This window comes from Procambarus clarkii, chromosome 37, assembly GCF_040958095.1.
Source record: "Procambarus clarkii isolate CNS0578487 chromosome 37, FALCON_Pclarkii_2.0, whole genome shotgun sequence".
Taxonomy (NCBI): Eukaryota; Metazoa; Arthropoda; class Malacostraca; order Decapoda; family Cambaridae; genus Procambarus; species Procambarus clarkii.
In genome coordinates this window covers 19385206-19407636 of record NC_091186.1, presented here as the reverse complement: position 1 = coordinate 19407636, position 22431 = coordinate 19385206, and the positions used below count along the sequence as shown (strand labels likewise).

At 41.6% G+C, this 22431-nt stretch overlaps 1 protein-coding gene across 22 annotated transcripts in view; it reads left to right on the top strand.

Moving 5' to 3' along the window:
* Window positions 1-22431, top strand: part of ClC-c (chloride channel protein 3) — a 165057-nt gene that overhangs the window by 29879 nt on the left and 112747 nt on the right. For 13 of the 22 annotated variants that reach the window (XR_011230662.1, XM_069337217.1, XM_069337210.1 and 10 more), the window contains one exon: window positions 10263-10289. The exons of the other annotated variants lie outside the window; for them this stretch is intronic. Coding sequence is in view for 12 of the 13 variants with exons in the window: in XM_069337217.1 (XP_069193318.1) it covers window positions 10263-10289 (27 nt within the window). In the remaining variant the exon portion in view is untranslated. The remainder of the gene's footprint in view (window positions 1-10262; window positions 10290-22431) is intronic. 22 annotated transcript variants of the gene reach the window in all.

Below are 22431 nucleotides of genomic sequence, written 5' to 3'. Positions count from 1 at the left end.
TTACCGAATATGAAACAGGTAGTCTGAAATTATAGCTGAAAGTCTGCACATTGACCTCCTGCTTGATACCTGCTTGATGGGGTTCTGGGAGTTTTTCTACTCCCCCAAGCCCGGCCCGAGGCCAGGCTCGATTTGTGAGAGTTTGGTCCACCAGGCTGTTGCTTGGAGCGGCCCGCAGGCCCACATACCCACCACAGCCCGGCTGATCCAGAACTTCTCTTAGAAAACAGTCCACTTTTCTCTTGAAGATGTCCACGCCTGTTCTGGCAATATTTCTTATAGTCGCTGGGAGGACGTTGAACAACCGCGGACCTCTGATGTTTATACAGTGTTCTCTGATTGTGCCTATGGCACCTCTGCTCTTCACTGGTTCAATCTTGCATTTTCTTCCATATCGTTCACTCCAGTACGTTGTTATTTTACTGTGTAGATTTGGGACCTGGTCCTCTAGTACCTCAGGGGGCACTGTTTCATTTCCAACCCCATGTGCTGGAGTACAGAGCTGACACAACAAACATTGTGTCACTGTCCAAAGACTTATGGATTGAACTGTAAATATGTCTCCAGTTTTGCTTCCATGAGAAAAACAACAACTGGGGAAAGACAACAAATTTTGAATAATGTTTCAATTACAAGAGCTTTCTCAAGTGCTGTTGAATTTGAATAAATTCTTTGGTGCAAAAGGTGATTCACAATTCTTTGCTCTCTATGAAATTTTGTCAAATGATGTGAGCAGTTAGTTATTCTTGGGCTTTTCTAATTGCAGTACAGTACAACTTCGATTCAACGTAAATGTAAATAACAAATGTAACAGTATTTTTTAGTAGGGCAATAATACATAGGTACAGTATATTATATAATAATGCATTTTTATTGTGTACAAGAAAAAAAAGACACTGATGCAAACGCTTCCTGAAGGTCACCTCTTGCAACGAATCCAACGCTCCAACGCACTGGGGTTGGTCCCATATAGTACGTTGAATTGAGGTTGTACTGTATAGTTAATGATAGAATTGGACATTATGAATTATTGCTGTATTGTATAATGGAAGGGGGCATATGGCATAATTACAACACTTATTTGGGGGAAAATGACTCGGTTCACTACTGTGTGGGTTGCTGCTTGCTAGAACAGGGCAGTGCTTTCCTCATATTCCAGGTCCCGGTTTCCCGTTGTTGGGATTTTAAGTCTCGGGGACCTTTGAACACACTGATCAAGGTCCTCCTAGCCAGTGGCTGACCATTCTCAGGATACATCCCTTACCAGGTATCTAACTTCCGAGTACCTACTAACTGCTGTGTGAACAGAGGTATCAGGTGTAAGGAGACATGCCCAAATGTTTTAACATTACAGAGAACTAAACTGGGGTTGAGACAGTTGTGTGCCACCTGCACTTACCACCAAATCTTTGTAATCACTGAGAACTAAAAGGAATACTCAGAAAGATATGTTAAAAGCTAACATACAGTAAGTCTTAGCATGTTCATTAATTCATCATTTGTAGATTTGCATTTTTCTGTAATTTTATTATATTGGAGGGGGGGGGGATTTTTGTAGATGCTTATTGACATCTTGACAGTATAGTATTATGGTCACCTAGATGTTGTGAAGTAAATATTACATTAGTTGTCAAACATAAATTACAGATGTTTATAAAGTGGCATAGTTCATAATGTGTTAAATAAGCTTAATGTTGGGTTATTTTAATTATAGGGCTCAATTGGTTGCAAGACCCGTGTGTGCACTTTTCCCCAAGTCCAGTGTACACGCTCTCTGGCTGCCTGCTGGAGAGGCATTTCTCTCACACCTAGATATTTGCTGTTTTATATTTGTTTTGCATAATATGTTTTTATTAATGCAGTTGATAACACACATCTGCACAAATTTTAATTTCAAAATCACTTGGAAAAGTACTTGTAATAGAAATATTTTAATGTTCCATTTTTATTTTATTTGAGCACTGCAAATCGGTATTATCTTGGTTTCTCTTACTTTCCCGGTCACCTGGTCCAGGTAATTGAGGTCTGAGTGGCTGTAACTGGATGGTATATAATTGTTATGTTGCTTCTCTTCATTCAGTGACCCAAGTTCCATTCTTGTGTAATGTCATTACATAGTAAAGCACATTACAGTAGTTATATTTTGAGAGTGGTGAGGGGTAAGAAGTGATGTATAGATTTTTGGAGTCTGGCACTATAAAATTAGTGTTGGGAGAGGTAGTTGTATTGAAAGTAATATTGGTGCATGCTTGTTATTACTCACCTATCAGTAACTAGAGGGGCAGTGAGATTTTAGCACTTGAGATAACTTCATCAGAACAGTTGGGTTCATTTTCAATTCGCAATTGTGAATTCTGGGTTCGAATCCTGGGTGGACAGAGATGATTTGGTGCATTTCCTATCACCTAATGTACCTGTTCACTTTGCAGTAAATAGGTAGCCAGGAGTAAATCAGCTTGTGGGGTTGCATCATGGGGAGGGTCAGTAGTTCGACCTTGGAGGGGACCTCAGTATTACTCCAACATAAAGTGTATATACACTGGCTGCCTGTACTCTGACAGTGAATTATTATTATTATTATTATTGCTATTATTATTATTGTAAAAATGGGTGGCCGTGGGTATGCCATACTTGTATGTGATGTACTACAGTAATTAATTGATGTGGAGACAAGAGTAGGCTGGGTACTATTTGAAGGAAATTAGATTCTTCTTCTTTACGTCACTTTTAAATCAGTTTGACATGTTTTGGGGGTCAGAATGCCTTTATCTTATCAAAGTCTCCTTAGACCAGTGGTTCCCAACCTGTGGATTGTGTCCTGCTTAAGGGTCTTTAAGAGTATTAGAAAATAGGATCATTCCCAAGATGGTTGGGAACCACTGCCCTAGACCAACTGTTGACCTTTCCCAGGATGCCGCCCACAACAGTTGCCTAGCTTCCAGATGCCTATTTTACTGCTAGATGAACAGATGCAGCTAGTGAACGGGAACGTGCCCAACTGTTTCTGTGCTGCTTTGGGATAGTACCAAGGTTCCATGATTGTGAGCCGAGGATGCAGACTACTGTCTTATAGGACCCATTATCTTAACTATGAAGTGTAACTCTTTACTACATTAGAAAGACAGTATTTATGTTCAGGTTTTGGGAACTTCAATCTGCTAGAATTTTTAGGAGATTTTATAGTTTTTAGTTTGTCTATTTTGAAAACAATTTTTCTTTAGGGTACAGTATTTGTAGTTGAAGATAATTTAAAAAAATGTAAACTGTATTTGCTGTAATACTGCACTCAGTTGTAGTTGTGTATATACCCATTACCCACTTGTGGTTTATTTCCTGTCAACCTCCTTCCCACTGGGACAAGAAACTTTGCCAATTGTCAATCTGTGTCAGTACAGGGACGACGTCGCTTATTGGAGGTCGGTGTGTGATCCCTGATGGTCCATGTGATTGGACAGGGTTCCTTCCAACCGTCCTGTCCCAGATCCTTGTCCTAATATCCTCTCCAAGTGCTATATAGTTGTACTGGCTTCGCAATTTCTCCTCATAATTGCCGAACCTTGTCATGTAGCTGGGGAGGGGAATAGGTGTACCGTTCTCTTTCACCTCCAACCACGTGCTATAATAAAAACACCAGAAACGAACAATTCATTATATGTATCAATTGATTAATGTCACGAAGGCAAACATTTTGATTTCCTTGCTGTGGTCTCTTTTGTTAGATGTCATTTCTTAGCTTCTGTATTAACTTACAATACTAGATGGCATTCATAACTTGCACATGTTTAATAAATTGTTGAATCTAGATTTCCACTCGCCCCGATCGTGCAGAGATCCTTTACTGCTAGAATCCACTCGGTAAAACCTCTAAACTATTGGGACTGACTGAAGAGCCTAAATCTGTATTCTCTTGAGTGCAGGCGGGAGAGATACATAATAATTTACACGTGGAAAATAGTAGAGGGGGATGGTCCCAAACCTGCACACAGAAATAACATCACATGAGACCAGGAGGCATGGCAGGATGTGCAGAATAATTCCATTGAAAAGCAGAGGTGCAACAGGTACTCTTGAGGTTATCTTGAGATGATTTCGGGGCTTTAGTGTCCCTGCGGCCCGGTCCTCGACCAGGCCTCCACCCATAGGAAGCAGCCCGTGACAGCTGACTAACACCCAGGTACCTATTTTACTGCTAGGTAACAGGGGCATAGGGTGAAAGAAACTCTGCCCATTGTTTCTCGCCGGCGCCTGGGATCGAACCCAGGACCACAGGATCACAAATCCAACGTGCTGTCCGCTCGGCCGACCGGCTTCTCTCTCGGCTTGAGAGAGAACTCTATCAACATCAGAGGCCCGAGACTGTTCAACACGCTTCCACTACAAATAAGGGGCATAACTGGCCGACCCCTCACAGTGTTCAAGAGAGAACTATCAACATCAGAGGCCCGAAACTGTTCTACACACTTCCAATACACATAAGGGGCATAACTGGCCGACCCCTCACAGTGTTCAAGAGAGAACTTGACAAACACCTTCCAAGGATACCTGATCAACCAGGCCGTGACTCATACGTCAGGCTGCGAGCAGCCGCGTCCAGCCGCGTCCAACAGCCTGGTTGACCAGTCCAGCAACGAGGAGGCCTGGTCGATGACTGGGCTGTGGGGTCGCTGAGCCCCGAAATCACCTCAAGATAACCTCAAGGTAACCCCCATCAACAACAGATTTGTGTTAGGAGCTGCTCTAGAAATTCAGATTTTTCTGCAATGTTTTGACAAAAATATTGCTTGTTTTGGGTGCATATTACTATTATTATTATTAAACATAAAAATAATAACTTATTTACTTTTTGTTCTCAAATGACAAGTGTGTTTTAGCTGTAGTGAAGAGGGTAAGTGGGTGGGTTAATTCCTGGTGCAAGTTACACGTGAGTGATGGGCATGGGTTCCCGAGGGTGTTGTAAGTGTCCGGCACAAAAGGCTAGTCTACGATGCGTGTTATTGGCAAGCTCCATGTCCCTGGTCATACACACACACACACAACCATAACTGTCTTGGCCTTTCATATTAAAGAGTAATCTTTTGTGTTGTCAGCTTACTTTAACTTTGACCACATGACTCTTATCAAAGTCAAAATAAGGATTTCCAACTGCAGTACAGTAATACAGTACAATAAACTGAATAAGATATGCTTTGACTGGAATGATTGTACAGTATAGTGATGTCTTGATTATCTGGATAAGCTGTTTATGGGCCCTTCTGCTGAGGATAAATTTTCCATTGAAGTGGAATTTGCTGTCTTTGTTCCATAATTAGCAATAGAATAGCTCAAGTTCACAGGGAGATGCATTATACAGTGTATTTAAATGGTTCACATGGATTACCAGACAATATGAAAAACAGGTATTACAATAACAGGTATATAGACCTCTGTGTTGGTGGTAGAGGAGCTAGTGGTAGAGTGAATTATTGTGCCCGAACATTGAGCTTGCTTATGGGAGACAGGTTGCAAGGGAGGTGATATACCGTGGTAGTCATTACAGTAGTACTTCATTGCCACTTCACCTCCTATTTGGGATATGTTCTCTCTCAAGAATATCGACTGATTTCACATGCTAGGTCTGTATAGTCTACCTTCCCAAGGCTGGCTTAATTCCTCAGTCCCTCTTAATCTGGTACTCTGTGAGTGTGTACTCACCTAGTTATAGTCATCTAGTTGTGCTTGTGGGGGTTGAGCTTTGGCTCTTTGGTCCCACCTTTTAACTGTCAATCAACTATGTCCCTGGCTTTGTGGCTTTGCCTGTATTTATATATGTGTGTGCCTAGATGTTTTCCATTGTCTCTTTGGTATACATTACCCCTGGGGGACTCTGCCCACTAGGCCTCCCTGGCACATCTACCCAATGAACCAAAAGCCCTCCTGCTCTTGGCCAATGAAAAACTGACACTTGCCCAGGGGCAGTCTTCTCCCAGAAACTGGAACTACGCAGTAACGACCCATCTCATGGGAACAAACTGGCCTGACCACCTAAGGGAAACTTGAGAGTATGAATGTTATGGCACTAGTTATTGGCCCTAAATCTGTCAATGGTTATGGAGAGGACAGAGAAAAAGAGGGGAAGAGGGATTGGAAAGAGGACTGGTAACGAAGATTAGAGGGGAGGGATTAGAGAAATAGGATTGGGGAACAGGAGGGGACAAGTGACTTGCGATGGTCCCACTGCCTAAGGATAAGTTAACTCAAGTTAATGGCAGGAAACGGCCAACAGGGGGAAAGGGAAGACTGACCACACAAGGGGACGGCAACAAGGGGAAGGGGGGAGCGAGAAGGTAGAAGGTAGAAGAAAGAAGGTAGAAGAGAGAAGGTAGAAGGGAGAAGGTAGAGGAGAGAAGGTAAAAGAGAGAAGGAAGAAGGGAGAAGGTTGGTCTGCACAGATTACAATGCAATGGTACCTTCGTTTACTATTTTAATCTGTTTCAAGAGACAGATCTTACACCAAAAAATCATAAACCAGAACGAATTTTCCGGTAAGAAATAATGTAAATTGAATTAATCCGTTACAGCAACCCGTTCTCGCATTTGCTTATAGCATTATTGGCTTATTTAATAAGTGCATATGTGACATACTAATTGATTGTGAATATTTTAGTTTACCTTGAAAAGCTTCATAGAAAACACCGACCTCGCCTAACCGTCTTAGTATGTTAAGATAAGCATCTTATTGCTTTTTAATTACAATTATTACTTAACCTATACCGTTGATAGGTATAAGTAATTACAATTATTACTTAACCTATACCGTTGATAGGTTAAGTAATAATTGTAAATAAGAAGCAATAAGATGCTTATCTTAACATACTAAGAAGGTTAGGCGAGGTCGGTGTTTTCTACGAAGCTTTTCAAGGTACACTAAAATATTCACAATCAATTAGTATGTCACATATGCACTTATTAAATAAGCCAATATTGACTGTAAGCAAGTGTGAGAACGGGTTGGTTACACACACCCAAAAATATTAACTTAAAAATACATTTTATATAGAATACTACTCATATTTTTTATTAGAACGGGGGTGAGAATAGCTTGAGCTACCTCATCCCTTTGTGTGTATTTTACCGCAATAAACTTTTTTCAATTTCAATTTCATATTTTTTGCTATTCTGAACAGGTACCTTACCTTTATTGAGGACTCTTGGTGGCTTATGGAAGACTGTGAGGGGGAGGGGGGTGAGGAGGAGAGGAGTTAGTGTTTGGAAGGGGAGTCCCCCTCCATTATAACATCAGGCAGTGATGCCATTTCTGGGGTACTCTCTCTCCTACATTTTGCCTGCATACCACTAGGACTTGGTTGTGGCTCACTGCTTGTTTGGCTCATTAAGAACCTGTCTATAGATACTTATTTTCCCTACGTCTTAACACTTGTCTGTAGTAAGATATCACATCTCTTGTTCATTCTCTATCGTCATCCTCACAACTATATTCTTAAGTTGAACTTTACCACTGACTTTTTTGGGACCCAAGGCATGATATATAATAAGAACTTTTATGTTCAGAAATCAAAAAAAGTAGAAAAACAATTAAATTCTTTACAAAGAATTCAAGCACAGTGGTCACACTAGGTGGGAGACAATGGTAAACACTGAGTGTGCCTCGCCCAGGCCACCATGCGCTCGTTTGACCCATGCAAGTATTTACAGGCGAACTGAAGTCCAGGACGGACTTGGGAAAGTTCAGGAACTGAACCTCCAAACTGATGACTGTAATGGAAGATACAACATTCCTAAGAGGGAATACCAGGTAGCAAGGAAGGAAAGAATAAAGGGCGGGGGTTTTCAGTCGCGTCACAACTGAATGGTCCTGGATTTGGTTCTTGAACAGAATTATTATTTGGGCACACTTCCTTACACCTGATGGTAATGTTCACCTGACAGTGAAAAGTTACCTGGAAGTTTGGCAACTGTTGTGGTATGCATCCTGGGGAGGACACAGCCATTGGTCAGTGAAAACCTAGACCTGATACCTCTGTTCACCCTGGCAGTAAATTGGTACCTGGGAGTTAGGCAGCTGCTGTGGGTTCGTGGGGAAGGTCAGTTGTGTGCATAGAGAGACCTCAATTAGCCTAACAGGCATCATGTCCTTGACATTGTGGAAGCCAATTTGTTGAGCACCTTTACATAGTAACATTATTGTTTATTCCAGCTTCCACCAATGTCCTATCTTCTCTAACTTTGAAGAATTCTGTTATTGTCCATCTGGCTTATTCCTATCAGTATCTTGCATGTACAGGCAGTGATCATGTTCTTTCTGTAGTTATGAGATTGAGCCGCCTTAACCTGTCCTTGTATTGGTCCTCTTAATTTTCATTGCAAACCACAACCATCACCTCTGTGTATTGGGGGGCATACATGTGTCAGATTAAGGGTTATTCAAATATTCTTGATTGATTACATTCTTTTTTATGACATGAGAATAGATTTGAAGCTTAAGGTAAGAGTGAGTAACTGCCAGGGCCCAAAATATCTGTAGCCTATCCTGTATTCATCTCACCTCACATCTATGATTTTTGCACGACCTTTGCTTTATGCCAGTGTGTATTCATTACTCCATTCAGTAACCATGCACCCCTCTGTACTCATTTGACCATCCTCTTCGTATTCTGAGATATGCTGGGTCAGGGATGCCTTTCACGATCGGCCTCAAGTGGTTGAAACGTGCACAGTGTCCATCCTCAGTATCTTGTCTCGGCTCCATGTATGATACTAGTGATACTGAACCATGTATGATACTAGTGTTACTGAATTACTGAAAGGTTTTAACACTTGGCCTCAACCCAAAAACTATCCACCCAGCCTCCTCCTCGCATGCTTTCTCTTCCCATGTGCATGTTTGTCAGGTTGTGCAGCATGTGGTGATGGGAACGTTGATGGCTTGTCCTCTTGCCATTCACCTGCCATGGACGCATCTCACTTGCTAATTGCATGTGCTTAGTTTTATTTTGATTTCATTGCAATATTTGCTATTGGAGGTTAATTTTAAGAAAAACTTTTTGCATGTGACTGAATGGGCAACAGAATAATCTTACTTTGAGAACTATAAAATTCAATATTTTGTTATTTTGTAGGATATGATTTTAGAATTAAGTACTGTACTGTAATGATGACATTTTTTAGCTTGTGATATAATTAGACAATACTGAGTGGTAATGCAGTGTGCCTTAAGAGTTTGTGTACAGAGATGGATGATAATCAAGGCTATACAGGTATTCCTGCTGTAGTGATTTTTTTTGCTTTGTGTGTGCATTATGCTCATTTATTAATTATTATTTTGGTTTCTTTCTTTTCCGGAACATCCTTCGTGGAATTGCCACATCTCTAAATCCGTGACTTGCCGCACCCCCAATCCACCGTCTCCACCCATAATCCATCCTGTCCCTGCTTCCATTATTATTCAACTCCCTTATCTTCCTTGCCCCTCTTCTCCCTCCATCATTTCTCTGGCTCCTCCTCCACTATCACTCCATCCACACTCCTGGCTCCTCCTTCACTATCACTCCATCCACACTCCTGGCTCCTCCTCCACTATCACTCCATCCACACTCCTGGCTCCTCCTTCACTATCACTCCATCCACACTCCTGGCTCCTCCTTCACTATCACTCCATCCACACTCCTGGCTCGTCCTCCCATGCTCCTCCATCCACACTCCTGGCTCCTCCTTCCATGATCCTCCATCCACACTCCATGCTCCTCCTTCCATGATCCTCCATCCACACTCCATGCTCCTCCTTCCATGCTCCTCCATCCACACTTGTGGCTCCTTCCCAATACCCATCATGTACCTCTATTATAATCTCTAAACTTACAAATTGTTGTCCTATCCATCACATTGTTTCAACTTCTGTTATTCAATATCATGTTTCATTTTTCTGTTACTCAATTTTGACCATTTTGTTGGATGTGTTCTTGATGTGGCTCTTCCTGTCCTTGTTTGACTTGGTCATTGTAAATTTTGTATTCTATTACAAATATTAACCATATGCTGTGCCTTCCAATATTTATCTCATCTCATTTTCAATGCGATATGCTTTTAACATGTAAATCTGACACTTGACCATTGTCTTATTTCCTAACCCTAATTTCCTAATAACTGAACAAACCATTATTCACTTGTCCTTGCTCCTTCAATCAACGATCCATCCCCCCTACCCCCACACTACCCTGTTGGCCCGTGGTTCCTCCGCTCCTTCATCCTTGCCTGCGAACACCTAGGTTACGTGTCTTTTGCCGGTGGCTCTGGTAAGTTAGTAGATTCAGGCTATGCTTGATTTTTGTTTTCATTGTGTTTTGCTTTGTGGTGTGGAGACGTGTTGTGTGTTGGCTCTGCTTGTATCTCAATGTAGCTATAACTTTTCATGTCTATGCATGGTGCAATGTTGCTTTCTTCCTTCAGTGTTAATGGCTTATGCTCTGTGTTTTGCAGTTTGGCAAATATCTCCATTTTGAAGCATTATGTAAATTACCTGCTAATGTCCACTCTCACAGTGGGTGATAAACAAATAAATCATTATCTTAATATAGAAATTGCAGTAGGAAAATTATAAGGATGTCGTTATCAAGGTTGCAGCAGCAGCAGCAGCAGCTTGCCTTGACAATATAGAGGACACCATAAGTCTCTAATCTGATGTTAATCAAGTCTTTCAATGGACCACAGAAAATAACATTGTTTAACCCTTATACTGCACATATTACCGCACATATTGATGGCCTGGTAGCGAAAAATATTCAAATTATGTAAAAGTACTGTAACTCAAAAATGTTAAACAAATCTCCAAGTTTTTGGCTTCAGTGTTGTGACAATTTCATCAGAATATTTTCAGAAATTCATTTTAGACGAAATTTTGAAAAATAAGAAAGTTTTGTTGATAAGGAGAACAGCTCCTAATAACAGGAACTGAAGGATTATGCTGTAATAGAGAGATGCAAGCACCTGTCTGGCGCTCAAAGAAGAACAATAGTAGTAAGAAGTGTCCACAAAGTGGATATGCAGCTGGTGCCTTTATATCATTGGTGAGTAATACATAATAACACAAATAATAATGAATAACTTTGTTAATATGATCTATTTCGTTATGTATCGTATAAATACATTGTCCAATGTTAATATATGTTACTTTCATCAATGTGTCTTTTTTTTTTTATAGTTTTTTCTCCTTTGTTTATTATCTGATTTCGTTGTAACCCTTACATCCTGGAGAGTGGATATGTGTCCATAACTACGTGAAGAAAGAATGAAATTGGTCAACAAATAAATCGGTCACAACTCGCAAAACTTGGGACTTTCAATTTTTTTGGCTGATTTTTTCTCTGATTTCATTTTGTCTCTTTAGGTTGTTTTGATGATTAGGGACCATATTAGGGCTTTTTCACTTGTATAAAGTATACCCTAAATATATCCCCTAAATCATTATAATTATCCCTATATTTTGTGTTTTTTGGGGGTTATTTTTTCTTGATTTCATTTCAACACATTGACCTGCAACTTTCACATATTCGAGTACAAATGCCAAACAATGTTTATTAAAACATACAATAAAATTAACAAAATAAAACTACCTTTATTCATTGTTGATAACTTCAACTTCAATTATCTCTGAAACTAGAGTTTCAAATTTGAGTGGTTTCTAAAATTCCAGTTTCTGGGGGGAGCCCCGTCGGCTCCACAGAGCCAAGTCTGGGGCTCCCCCTTCCCCCTCCCGGGAGGGGGGAGCTGCGCCGACAGCGGCGCAGCGAAGTGTGACGTCACACTAGTTTACTTGTTTTCTGTTGGGGAATTCTATCCACTAGTTCGGCTTTTGGTAGCAATTATAACCAGAATAGAGGTTTGTTTTGGGGCGCTTACCTTTCTGGGTGCCTGATCTGGTTGATCCAACCACATGGAGATTTCTATAGGCTATTGCTCCCCTTGCCTCTCTGAGGGGGCCCGGTTCTGGCCGTGGTCCCAGGTAGGCCTAATAACTCCATACACATGACTGATGCCAAAGTCTGACATTAGCATATCAGCCTGGGATAGCTCCGGGGGAACCTCTGGGACTCGCCCAGAAAAAGGCGTTTCGTTACATTCAACGCTGGTTTTTTGACCGATTCTCACTATTTTGACATAATGTGTGCTCAGCTGTCTGTTCTACAATCCCTTCAGAATGGATTTTTCATAAACTTTATTCATTTGGAGTTACAATTTTTTTTAGTCTAAATTTGCCGCATATTTCAAATGCCCTATTGACAATTTTTTTTTTTACAGTAAACTATACTGAAAACCTATATTCTAATTTTATGAAAATGATCATATGCTATTCTGAGAGAATAATAACATTAAATGAACAATTGGTGATAGTTCATATTTTTTATTTTGAATTTAAAATCTAAAGTTTTCAATATTCAATTTTAAAATTTTCATTCTCTTATTTTTCAAGCTACGCTGTGATCATTTAGACAAAGTTGGAGCATTTGCCTAGTTGATTATGCCAAAAAAATTGGAAAATGTGCAAGTTTTAAAAAGTTATGTTAATTTTTTGTCAAATCATATATGTATGTATTGCACGGTCTAAGGGTTAATGAGGATAAGCTCCAGTTACTGTACTGTGCTATGGAAATAACAAAAAACATTAAAGCAGAAACCACATAAAACAGAGCCAAATCTCACTATTGAAAGAAAAAGCAATGTAAAAGGTTTAGGAGTTATATCAGAAGGTCTTACTTTTAAAGAACACAATAAAGTTGGTGTCACAACTGCAAGAACAATGACAGGTTGGATAACAAGAACCTTCCAAACAAGAGATGCTATACCAATGATGATAAGTTATAAGAATTAGTGCTCTCTTACAGTGGAATATTATTGCACACTAACAGCCCCATTCAAAGCTGGAGAAATTGCTGACCTGGAGAGCATGCAAAGATCTTTCTCTACTAGAATCCACTCAATATAACATCTAAATTATTGGGACCGCCTAGAATTTTAAATCTGTATTCCTTTGAGCGCAAAAAAAGAGAAAAATACATAATTATTTACACGGAAAATATTAAAAGTGCTGGTTTAAATTCAGCAACAGAAATAACAACACATGAGACCAGAAGGCATGTTAGGAAGTGCAAAATAACACTACTGAAATGCAGAGGTGCAATAAGCTAGCTCAGAGAGAACTCGATCAACATCAGTGACTGAAGACTTTTCAATACTCTTCTCTTACACGTATGGGGCATGGCAGAACAACCTCTCAGTGTTCAAAAGAGAATTCGACAAGCACCTTCAAAGGATACCTGATAAACCAAGCAGTGACTTGTATGTAAGGCTGCGAGCAACAGAATTAAATAGCCTGGTTGATCAGACCAGCAACCAGGAGGCTTTTTCAGAGACTGGGTTGCAGGGACATTGATCCTTGAAATTATCAATAGGCCTTTACAATGTATATTTTTTGCAACCTCTATCGACAGGGTTCCAGTCACCCTGTTTTTTCTCAGCCATTTCCATTGCAAGTTGTTGCATTTATTTTGCTGATGCTTCAGTACATCTGTCTCCCAATGGACTTTGCTCGTCATCTTCTTTTGGAATGTGCCCCTGTTGTTCTGATGCCTCCTCTGACATGGATAGAGGAAGAGGGGTGAAAATTCATTTTCTTCCCTGTGGTGCTAGTTGATGTACAGTATTTGCTTCTGGCTTCTTGAACTTTGGTCTTCAGTGCTGTTCCCCCTCGGTGCCATTGACTGTTCTCATGGTTGGGTTCTTTCCTTTCCCCCATTTTAACTATGTGAACTTTACAAAGTTCACTCATCAAGTGTGGCCTTTAAACAATCACATGAAGCCAATACTAAAGAATGAAACATTACGTAGCAAATGGGCCTTCACAGGACCGAGTCCAAAGAATGGCCAACACACCTAGAAAATTTCGGAGCCAGAAGAGCTGGTGACTCGTGGATCGGTGAGACTTATCATGCAAAGGTCTGAGGGTTGTTGACAGGGAGTAGCTGGTAGCTCTCATGGAGTCAACACTTAGTGGTGGTTAACTGCTGCTTCTGCTTCTAGGTGGTTAGAAAACATCTAAACTACTGGGACCAACTAAAGAGCCTAAATCTATTCCCTTGAGCGCAGGCGGGAGTGATACATAATAATTTACACGTGGAAAATAATAGAGGGTTGGATGGTCCCAAACCTGCACACAGAAATAACATCACATGAGACCAGAAGACATGGCAGGATGTGCAGAATACCCCGTTGAAAAGCAGAGGTGCAACAGGTACTCTGAGAGAGAACTCTATCAACATCAGAGGGCCGAGACTGTTCAACAGGCTTCCACTACAAATAAGGGGCATAACTGGCCGACCCCTCACAGTGTTCAAGAGAAAACTGGATAAACACCTCCAAATGATACCTGATCAACTAGGCTGTGATTCTTACGTCAGGCTGCGAGCAGCCGCGTCCAACAGCCTGGTTGACGAGTCCAGCAACCAGGAGGCCTGGTCAACGACCAGGCCGCGGGGATGCTAAACCCTGGATGCACCTCAAAATAGGGGTGAATGTCCTAACTACTAGGTAGATAATTTGCCGAGTTGCTTGCGGCATTGTTTACTGCTGTGAATCTTAGTTGTCTGTCTTCCTTTACTTTCTGGAGTCTAATTTTTTTTTGGCCTCAGGTTGGTTTTCAGGATTTGCAAGAGCAATTTTGTGACTTATAGGAGTAGAGTTATCTCATTGCAGCTAGCTACAGGAAGCCACTGTTCAAACACTCCAGAAAAAAAAATAAAAAGAATTAGCTGAAGGCTCTTAAGCACGTATGGTATTGCTGATATTTTGAGCTCTTTATTTGGTGAAAGGGCATTTTTTTCTTTTTATCATACGCAGTCTTGGTTGGGCATAGACGCTCCCAGTTGAACCCCCTGCTTTTGTGTTTGAGGAAATGGATTACTTGGTTATGGAGATCTGTTCTTAGTTTGTGCCCCCTCCATGTCCCTTGTCTGTTTCAGCAGTTTGGGCCATGTTGGTGTGGTGTTCTTTATTTCCCCGCATCTTCCCTCAGTGCAGGGCCAGAAGAATTCAAGACCTCTGATGTCTCGGGCTCTGTTGGGTTTGGAGCCTGTGTGGCTTCTCTGGGGTAGGTGCTCCATCTGGGGCTGTGGTGGTGATAGTACAGCCTGTCCTCCTAAGGTTTCCCAATGTTAAGAAAACGGTCAATTTAAAGTGTACGTCACTTTCACGAGCCGCTTCCATTTTCTAGTACAAAATTTTTGGCCTTATGTAACGCATACAATTGAAAAGCGACATATTTTGTAGGAGGACAGGTTGGATAGTAGACCCCAAGATCCTTAGCAAAACTCTGTTGCTGTCTCCTGACTTAGTGGATACCCTTGGGTTTGCATGATGTAGAGTCGTCATCTACAGGTTACAGCAGGTTTTATGGTACACCTTTCATTAGCTGCTGTTTTGTGCTGAATCTTTTGCCAACTAGTTACAAGGGAGGGGGTTGGGGGAACTGGATGCCTTGTCGTCGGTGTTCCCTGTGGAGTTGTGGCCAAGTTGTTCGCCCCTCCTATAGGATTGAGTTTTGAGTATCGTTGATGCTTGCTTAGTGTACTCACTTAGTTGTACTCACCTAGTTGTGCTTGCTGGGGTTGAGCTCTGGCTCTTTGGTCCTGCTTCTCAACTGTCAATCAATTGATGTACAGGTTCCTGAGCCTATTGGGCTGTATCATATCTACACTTGAAACTGTGTATGGCATCTACCCCTGTCAACACTTCCTAATGCATTCCATTTGTCAACTACTCTGACACTAAAAAAGTTCTTTCTGATATCTCTGTAGCTCATTTGGGCACTCAATTTCCACCTGTGTCCCCTAGTGCGTGTGCCTTTTGTATTAAATAGCCTGTCTTTATCTACCAACTATGATGATGTTTATCAACATCTGTTTATCTACCAACTGTGATGGCAGGCTGGAGTTAAGTTGGTCTCTGTTCCTCTTTGTTTGCCTGGCCCTTTTCTTCTTTCCTATTTTCAGAGGGGAAAGTTTCTGACTGTTACTGACACTGCTTTTCAGAAGTTCAGCCTGGTGATTCTGTGCCGTGACTCTTTCCATATTGTTTATTCAGGAAAGGTACATACATACAAGTGATGTTACATTAATGGATCGATATATAGATAGAGCTAGTACATACAATGCCTAAAGCCACTATTACGCAATGCGTTTCGGGCAGAAACGCATTGCGCAGAAATATTATGGGCCTGCGGACTTCAGAAGTTCGAGTTTCGCAAGCATGGTCTAAGTTCTGTGGTACCTGAGTCCTGAGCATTTAGCAATGACTTCAATGTTGGGTTCCTCTTTCAGTGAGGAAATTAAAGTTTTCCTGGAAGTGGGCTGCTCATTGAGGTGCTTCATGTTGGCCCTTTTGCAGTGCATTCCTTTAATGGTGTGGTGAGAGGATGGCCGAGCGTTTTCTCCCATGCCTCGACTCATGATGCTTTGGCATTTTGTGTGGTGTCTGTCATGGGGCCTTCACTTCATTGTTGTGGGTTCAAGCTCAGCCATCAACTCCATTGCTCCACAGTTACTTCTGGGAGAGCCAATGATCTCCTTGTAGGTGTATTTTGGGAGGACTCTCTGGGCCATCAGTTCATTCTTGACTTCTTGTGTGTCAATAAGTTAATTTCCTGTAAAGTATACGATGACCATTTTCTGTTAGATATGCCTGGTCTTGCAGTTGAACTCAAGGACACATACTAGTGTGTCCTGATTCATTTGAAGTTCAGTAACTGGCCAGGGTTTATTTTAGGGCATCATGGTTACCGCCTTCAGGTTCTTTTCTTTTGTCTGAACCTGGTTCTCTAAATGTTTTTGAAATTTATGAGAATGTTTATGAGGAACGTGGTGTCTCAACTTGGTCTTTTGGGGATCTGCATCTTGGTGCACCTCAATGCTCAGCCAGTCTGCTTGTCTGCAGCTCCAAGAATCTTATCATTTATCCTTAGGCAGGGTTTAGTATCCCAGTCAGCTGCTGAAAGTCTCAGTTGGTTCTGTCATAGGTTTGGATACTAGGACGGCCTCCTCTCATTGCTGCTGCTGGCCTTGGCTTGGTTGCCTTCTTGCATCCATTTCATGGTGGAGTGTGCTCTCGTTACTCAGCTGCATCTCGAGTGATTTCAGCATGATTTATTTCCCCTCTTCGCGTTAGTTTAGCTCCTTCTTCCTGTTCTTTCCATCCCTGAAAGACTTGTTGAACCTGAACTGTTCCAACATGATAAGTGATTGCAATGACCCCAAGTGTCAATCTTCTTTTGATGATAAAAAAGATGGCAAGGTGAATTAACTTTGTAACTAGAGGTCTCTCATTTGCACTAAAAGACCTCCCTGGCTCTAGTGGCTGGTATCTGCCTAAGTCGCATAATTGCACCAATCACTGGGCAAGCATGCAGCAACTTGTACATCTAAGCCCCCAGCTTATTACTTGTTTGTTGATGGAGTAATATGTATTTAGTTCCCTACTGTTGTCACAAATACAGACTGGACTGTTACAGTGAGCTTGTGATCCTTGTGTGTGTGTGTGTATTTCTTGATTATTAGTCTAATTTTAGTGGTGCTGTATTGTTTCTTTGTTTTGGTTTATGTATTAGTTTTACTTAGTGCCTGGCTGGTCTCTGTATTGTTTTGGTTTGTTAGTTATGTTTTATGCAGTGCCTGGCTGGTTGGTCTCTGTACTGTATTGTTTTGGCTTGTGAGTTATGTTTTATGCAGTGCCTGGCTGGTTGGTCTCTGTATTGTTTTGGCTTGTGAGTTATGTTTTATGCAGTGCCTGGCTGGTTGGTCTCTGTATTGTTTTGGCTTGTGAGTTATGTTTTATGCAGTGCCTGGCTGGTTGGTCTCTGTATTGTTTTGGCTTGTGAGTTATGTTTTATGCAGTGCCTGGCTGGTTGGTCTCTGTATTGTTTTGGCTTGTGAGTTATGTTTTATGCAGTGCCTGGCTGGTCTCTGTATTGTTTTGGTTTGTGAGTTATGTTTTATGTATTTATTGGTTTATTTATCTGTCGTGATAAAGCAGCCAGGCACTACATAAAACCATTCACTTGCCAAAACAAGAGAGAGACCAGCCAGGCACTGCTTGCAGCAGGTTATATGTAGTGCCTGGCTCGCTTCTATATCGTTTTGGTTTATTTGTCAGGTTTTATGTTGTGCCTAACTGACTACTGTATTGTTTGGTTTATTTGTCAGCTTTTATGTTGTGCCTAACTGACTACTGTATTGTTTGGTTTATTTGTCAGCTTTTATGTTGTGCCTAACTGACTACTGTATTGTTTGGTTTATTTGTCAGCTTTTATGTTGTGCCTAACTGACTACTGTATTGTTTTGGTTTATTTGTTAGGTTTTATATAGGTTATAATTATATACAATGAGGCCTCGACTTACGATGCTAATCCGTTCCCAGAGACGGATCGTAAGTCAAAATATCATAAGTCGAAGCGATTTTTCCCATAAGAAATAAAGGGAATTGAATTAATCCGTTCCCCACCCTCCAAAATATTAAGATGCAAATACATTTTATACTGAATACAATGTTTGTTTCTAACTACAATACAGTACCAAAGTTACTCTTACCTTTATGGAGGGCTCTTGATGGCGTATGGAAGATGGTGATGAGGGGGGAGGAAGAGAGTTGTTCCTGTTTAGAAGGGGGAGTCCCCTTCCATTATCACATCAGGCAGTGATGTTTTCTCTGGGGTACTCTCTCTCCTACGTTTTGCCTGAATACCACTAGGACCTGGTTGTGGTTCAGTGCTTGTTTGTCTCACTACAAATTTGTTAAGAGACATTTGTTTTTCCCTTCGTTTTAACATTTGTCTGTAATGTTGCATCACTTTAGCACCCATAATGTCCTTTTTCTTAGCCAGTATGGTGGATATCGTTGACTGAGATTTGTTGTACTGCCTAGCCAGTTCACCTACCCGCACACCATCTTCATATTTATGAATGATCTCTTGTTTCTGCTCTATGGTCATTCTTACATGGGATCTCATATGTTGAACCTTACCACTGACTTTCCTGGGGCTCATAGTGTGATATATAATAATTACTTTAATGTTCAAAATGCAAAAAATCACCACAAACGCGGAATTTCTTAAAGGCGCGAGCGTCATTAAGCGGGCAGCTGTAGTAAACTGAGGCAGGTCGGACCGCATGACCGGGAACCACGCGCTCGGTCGACCCGAACGTATACCAACAAATATCGTAATTCGACGACACCATCGGATGTCGAGTCGCATTTTTCGATGAAATTTACATCATAACTCGAAATTATCGTAAGTCGAGGTGCCACTGTATATAACTAGTGCTGCTAGTTTTTTGAAGAAGCACTTAGAATTCCTCTGTATTGTTTTGGTTTATTTATCAGGTTTTATGTAATGCCTAGCTAACCTGTATTTTTTTGGTTTATTTATCAGGAGTTACGTAGTGCCTAGCTGACTTCTGTATTGTTTTGGTTTGTGTGGTCTTTAAAGCTGTCCCTGTTCACTGATGAGTAATGTACCTTACTGTTGAGAAATTGTTATACCAATGGCTGTGATTGAATTACGATATGAGTGTGAACTAATTGATACATCATGTTATTATGGTTATATTGTGCGCGTACCTTACTGTACCTTACTGTACGTATCTTATAGAACCTTACTGTACGTACCTTATAGAACCTTACTGTACGTACCTTACAGTACCTTACTGTACTGTTACTGTCTCTAGCTAAAACTCTAATGTGCCAGCTGTACTGCATCTCGTATTTTATACCTCAGGGGATCTTCTTGTATTATGGGGCATCCCATTTTTGTCTTAGAGAAATGTTTGCCTATGTATTGCCCTCACTTGATAATACTATTTATTTTGCAAAATGTTATGTCGTTTTAATTTGTATTAACTCAAAACAATTGTAATTTTTTTCATAATGAAGTCAAATATGTTTAATGTTTAACTACTGTATACATTCTGCTGCGATAAATCATGTTGAGTGTTAAGCCATTGAGATCATAAGTTCGTGTGGAGCAGCGGTAGCACTTTGTGTCACACTTCTCCAGCAATTTCAGTCGGGTTTGAGTCCTGGACAGGGAGTGTCGACTGGGCATAAATCCTTAACTGTTCATGCCTGTTCAGCCAGCAGTAATTGGGGACCTGGTTGTAAGGTGATTGGTGGGTCATGTTCCAGGAAAAACTAATAGGATAAGGCTTAAGATGAGTTGTGGGAAGGGAAAGTTCTAAGCTTGCTAACAAAACTCAGAAATAACCTACTCCTGTACTCACCTGTATAAAATAAATAAATAAATAGATAAATATATATATATATATATGTCGTACCTAGTAGCCAGAATGCACTTTTTGGCCTACCATGCAAGGCCCGATTTGCCTAATAAGCCAAGTTTTCCTGAATTAATATATTTTCTCTAATTTTTTTCTCATGAAATGATAAAGCTACCCATTTCATTATGTATGAGGTCAATTTTTTTTTATTGGAGTTAAAATTAATGTAGATATATGGCTGAACCTAACCAACCCTACCTAACCTAACCTAACCTATCTTATTTGCTCTTGGGTGAGTGATTGCGTGGGGCGTTTCCGGGAAGCGTTCGGCCGTGCGCTCGACATGGTGGCTGCTGGGTAACTGAGGCCTCCCAAGCGATGGTAGCATGAGCTGGATTTTTTTTCAAAATGGAGGTTGTTTACTATAGCCCCTGGCCAGCGTATGGGGACCCCCCTCTACCCCGCGGGCCTTTCAAATCGTGCTCGGTATGCCCACGCATCATATGATGCGATGCACAATTTACTCAAGTCGGGCAAAGCATCATATGATGCGATGCGCAATTGAAGGGTTAACAGAGGAGGACACTGACCCTCGACCAGTTGTAGATGTTGACGGAACCGCAGTGTATTTGACGCAGGCGAGACGCAGACTTCCTAGACAACATAAATCAAAAGTAGTAACATGTCCAGTCTCAAGTGATGGTCCCCTTGTGTCAGCCATTGTACATGGTAGAGTTTTAAAAGTTTTTCTTGAGTCAGGTGCAAAAATTAATACTGTAATCCCGCGATTATCCGGGATTCAAACATCCGGAAAACGCCCTTATACGGCCAAAATCGTGATCGGATAAAGTTATCACAATATCCGGCCAAAATGGCCACAGGAACCGGATAAAAGCTGGTTTGGTCAGATGAAAATTCGGCCATACCGTATTAATCCCAGCTGTGGCTCTAGACGCATGGTGGAGGAGGGGGTGGGGTGGGTGGGTGGTGTCGGGAGGGTGGGAGGGGAGCGTCGGGAGAGACCACCTGGGTACAGGAATTACCATTAATTTTAGAACAATTAATCATAGCCAAAAACAAATGAAATAAGTACTAGTAATTATGTAATAAGAAATAAATAAGTTTCCTAAAAGTAATGTGCACAGGCTGAAGTTTCCTTAAAAAATATTGAGTTTTTTATCCTCCTGGCGGCCTACGTAACGTGCTATAGCTACCCCATCCCAAGTGGACCCGTCCAACATTGGTCAACCCATGTGCGTCCGTCCCTCGTGTTATACACAGTGCTGCGGCATTAGTGAAATATTTTTTTAAATAACTTTTTTATTTTCATAGTAACCTTAAACATTTTTGGCCAAGACTATGTCTGGTAGCAGCATCAATCGTTCTAGAGGTGTTAAGAGGAAGAAGGTTGTCCTAGCAATTAAAGACAAGTTATGTGTTGTTCAACCAGTGAGGCATCACAGGCAGCCAAATGCCTTCAACAAGTGAGGCGCCACAGGCAAGCCAAGCGCCTTCAACCAGTGAGGCGTTACAGGCAAGCCAAGCGCTTTCAACAAGTGAGGCGCCACAGGCAAGCCAAGCGCCTTCAACAAGTGAGGCGTTACAGGCAAGCCAAGCGCTTTCAACAAGTGAGGCGCCACAGGCAAGCCAAGCCCCTTTAGCTAGTGAGGCGCCACAGGCATGCCAAGCGCCTTCAACAAGTGAGGCGCCACAGGCAAGCCAAGCGCCTTCAGCAAGTGAGGCGTTACAGGCAAGCCAAGCGCTTTCAACAAGTGAGGCGCCACAGGCAAGCCAAGCGCCTTCAACAAGTGAGGCGCCACAGGCAAGCCAAGCGCCTTCAGCAAGTGAGGCGCCACAGGCAAGCCAAGCGCCTTCAACAAGTGAGGGCATGCAAGCGCCTTCAACAAGCGAGACATCACAGGCAAGCCAAATGCCTTCAACAAGTGAGGCTTCACAGGCAAACCAAGCACCTTTAACAAGTGAGGCATCACAGGCAAGCCAAGCGCCTTCAACAAGTGAGGGTATGCAAGCGCTTCAACAAGTGAGATGCAAGCAAGTGCCTTCAACAAGTCAGGGCATGCAAGCGCTTCAACAAGTGAGGCGCAAGCAAGCCCCTTCA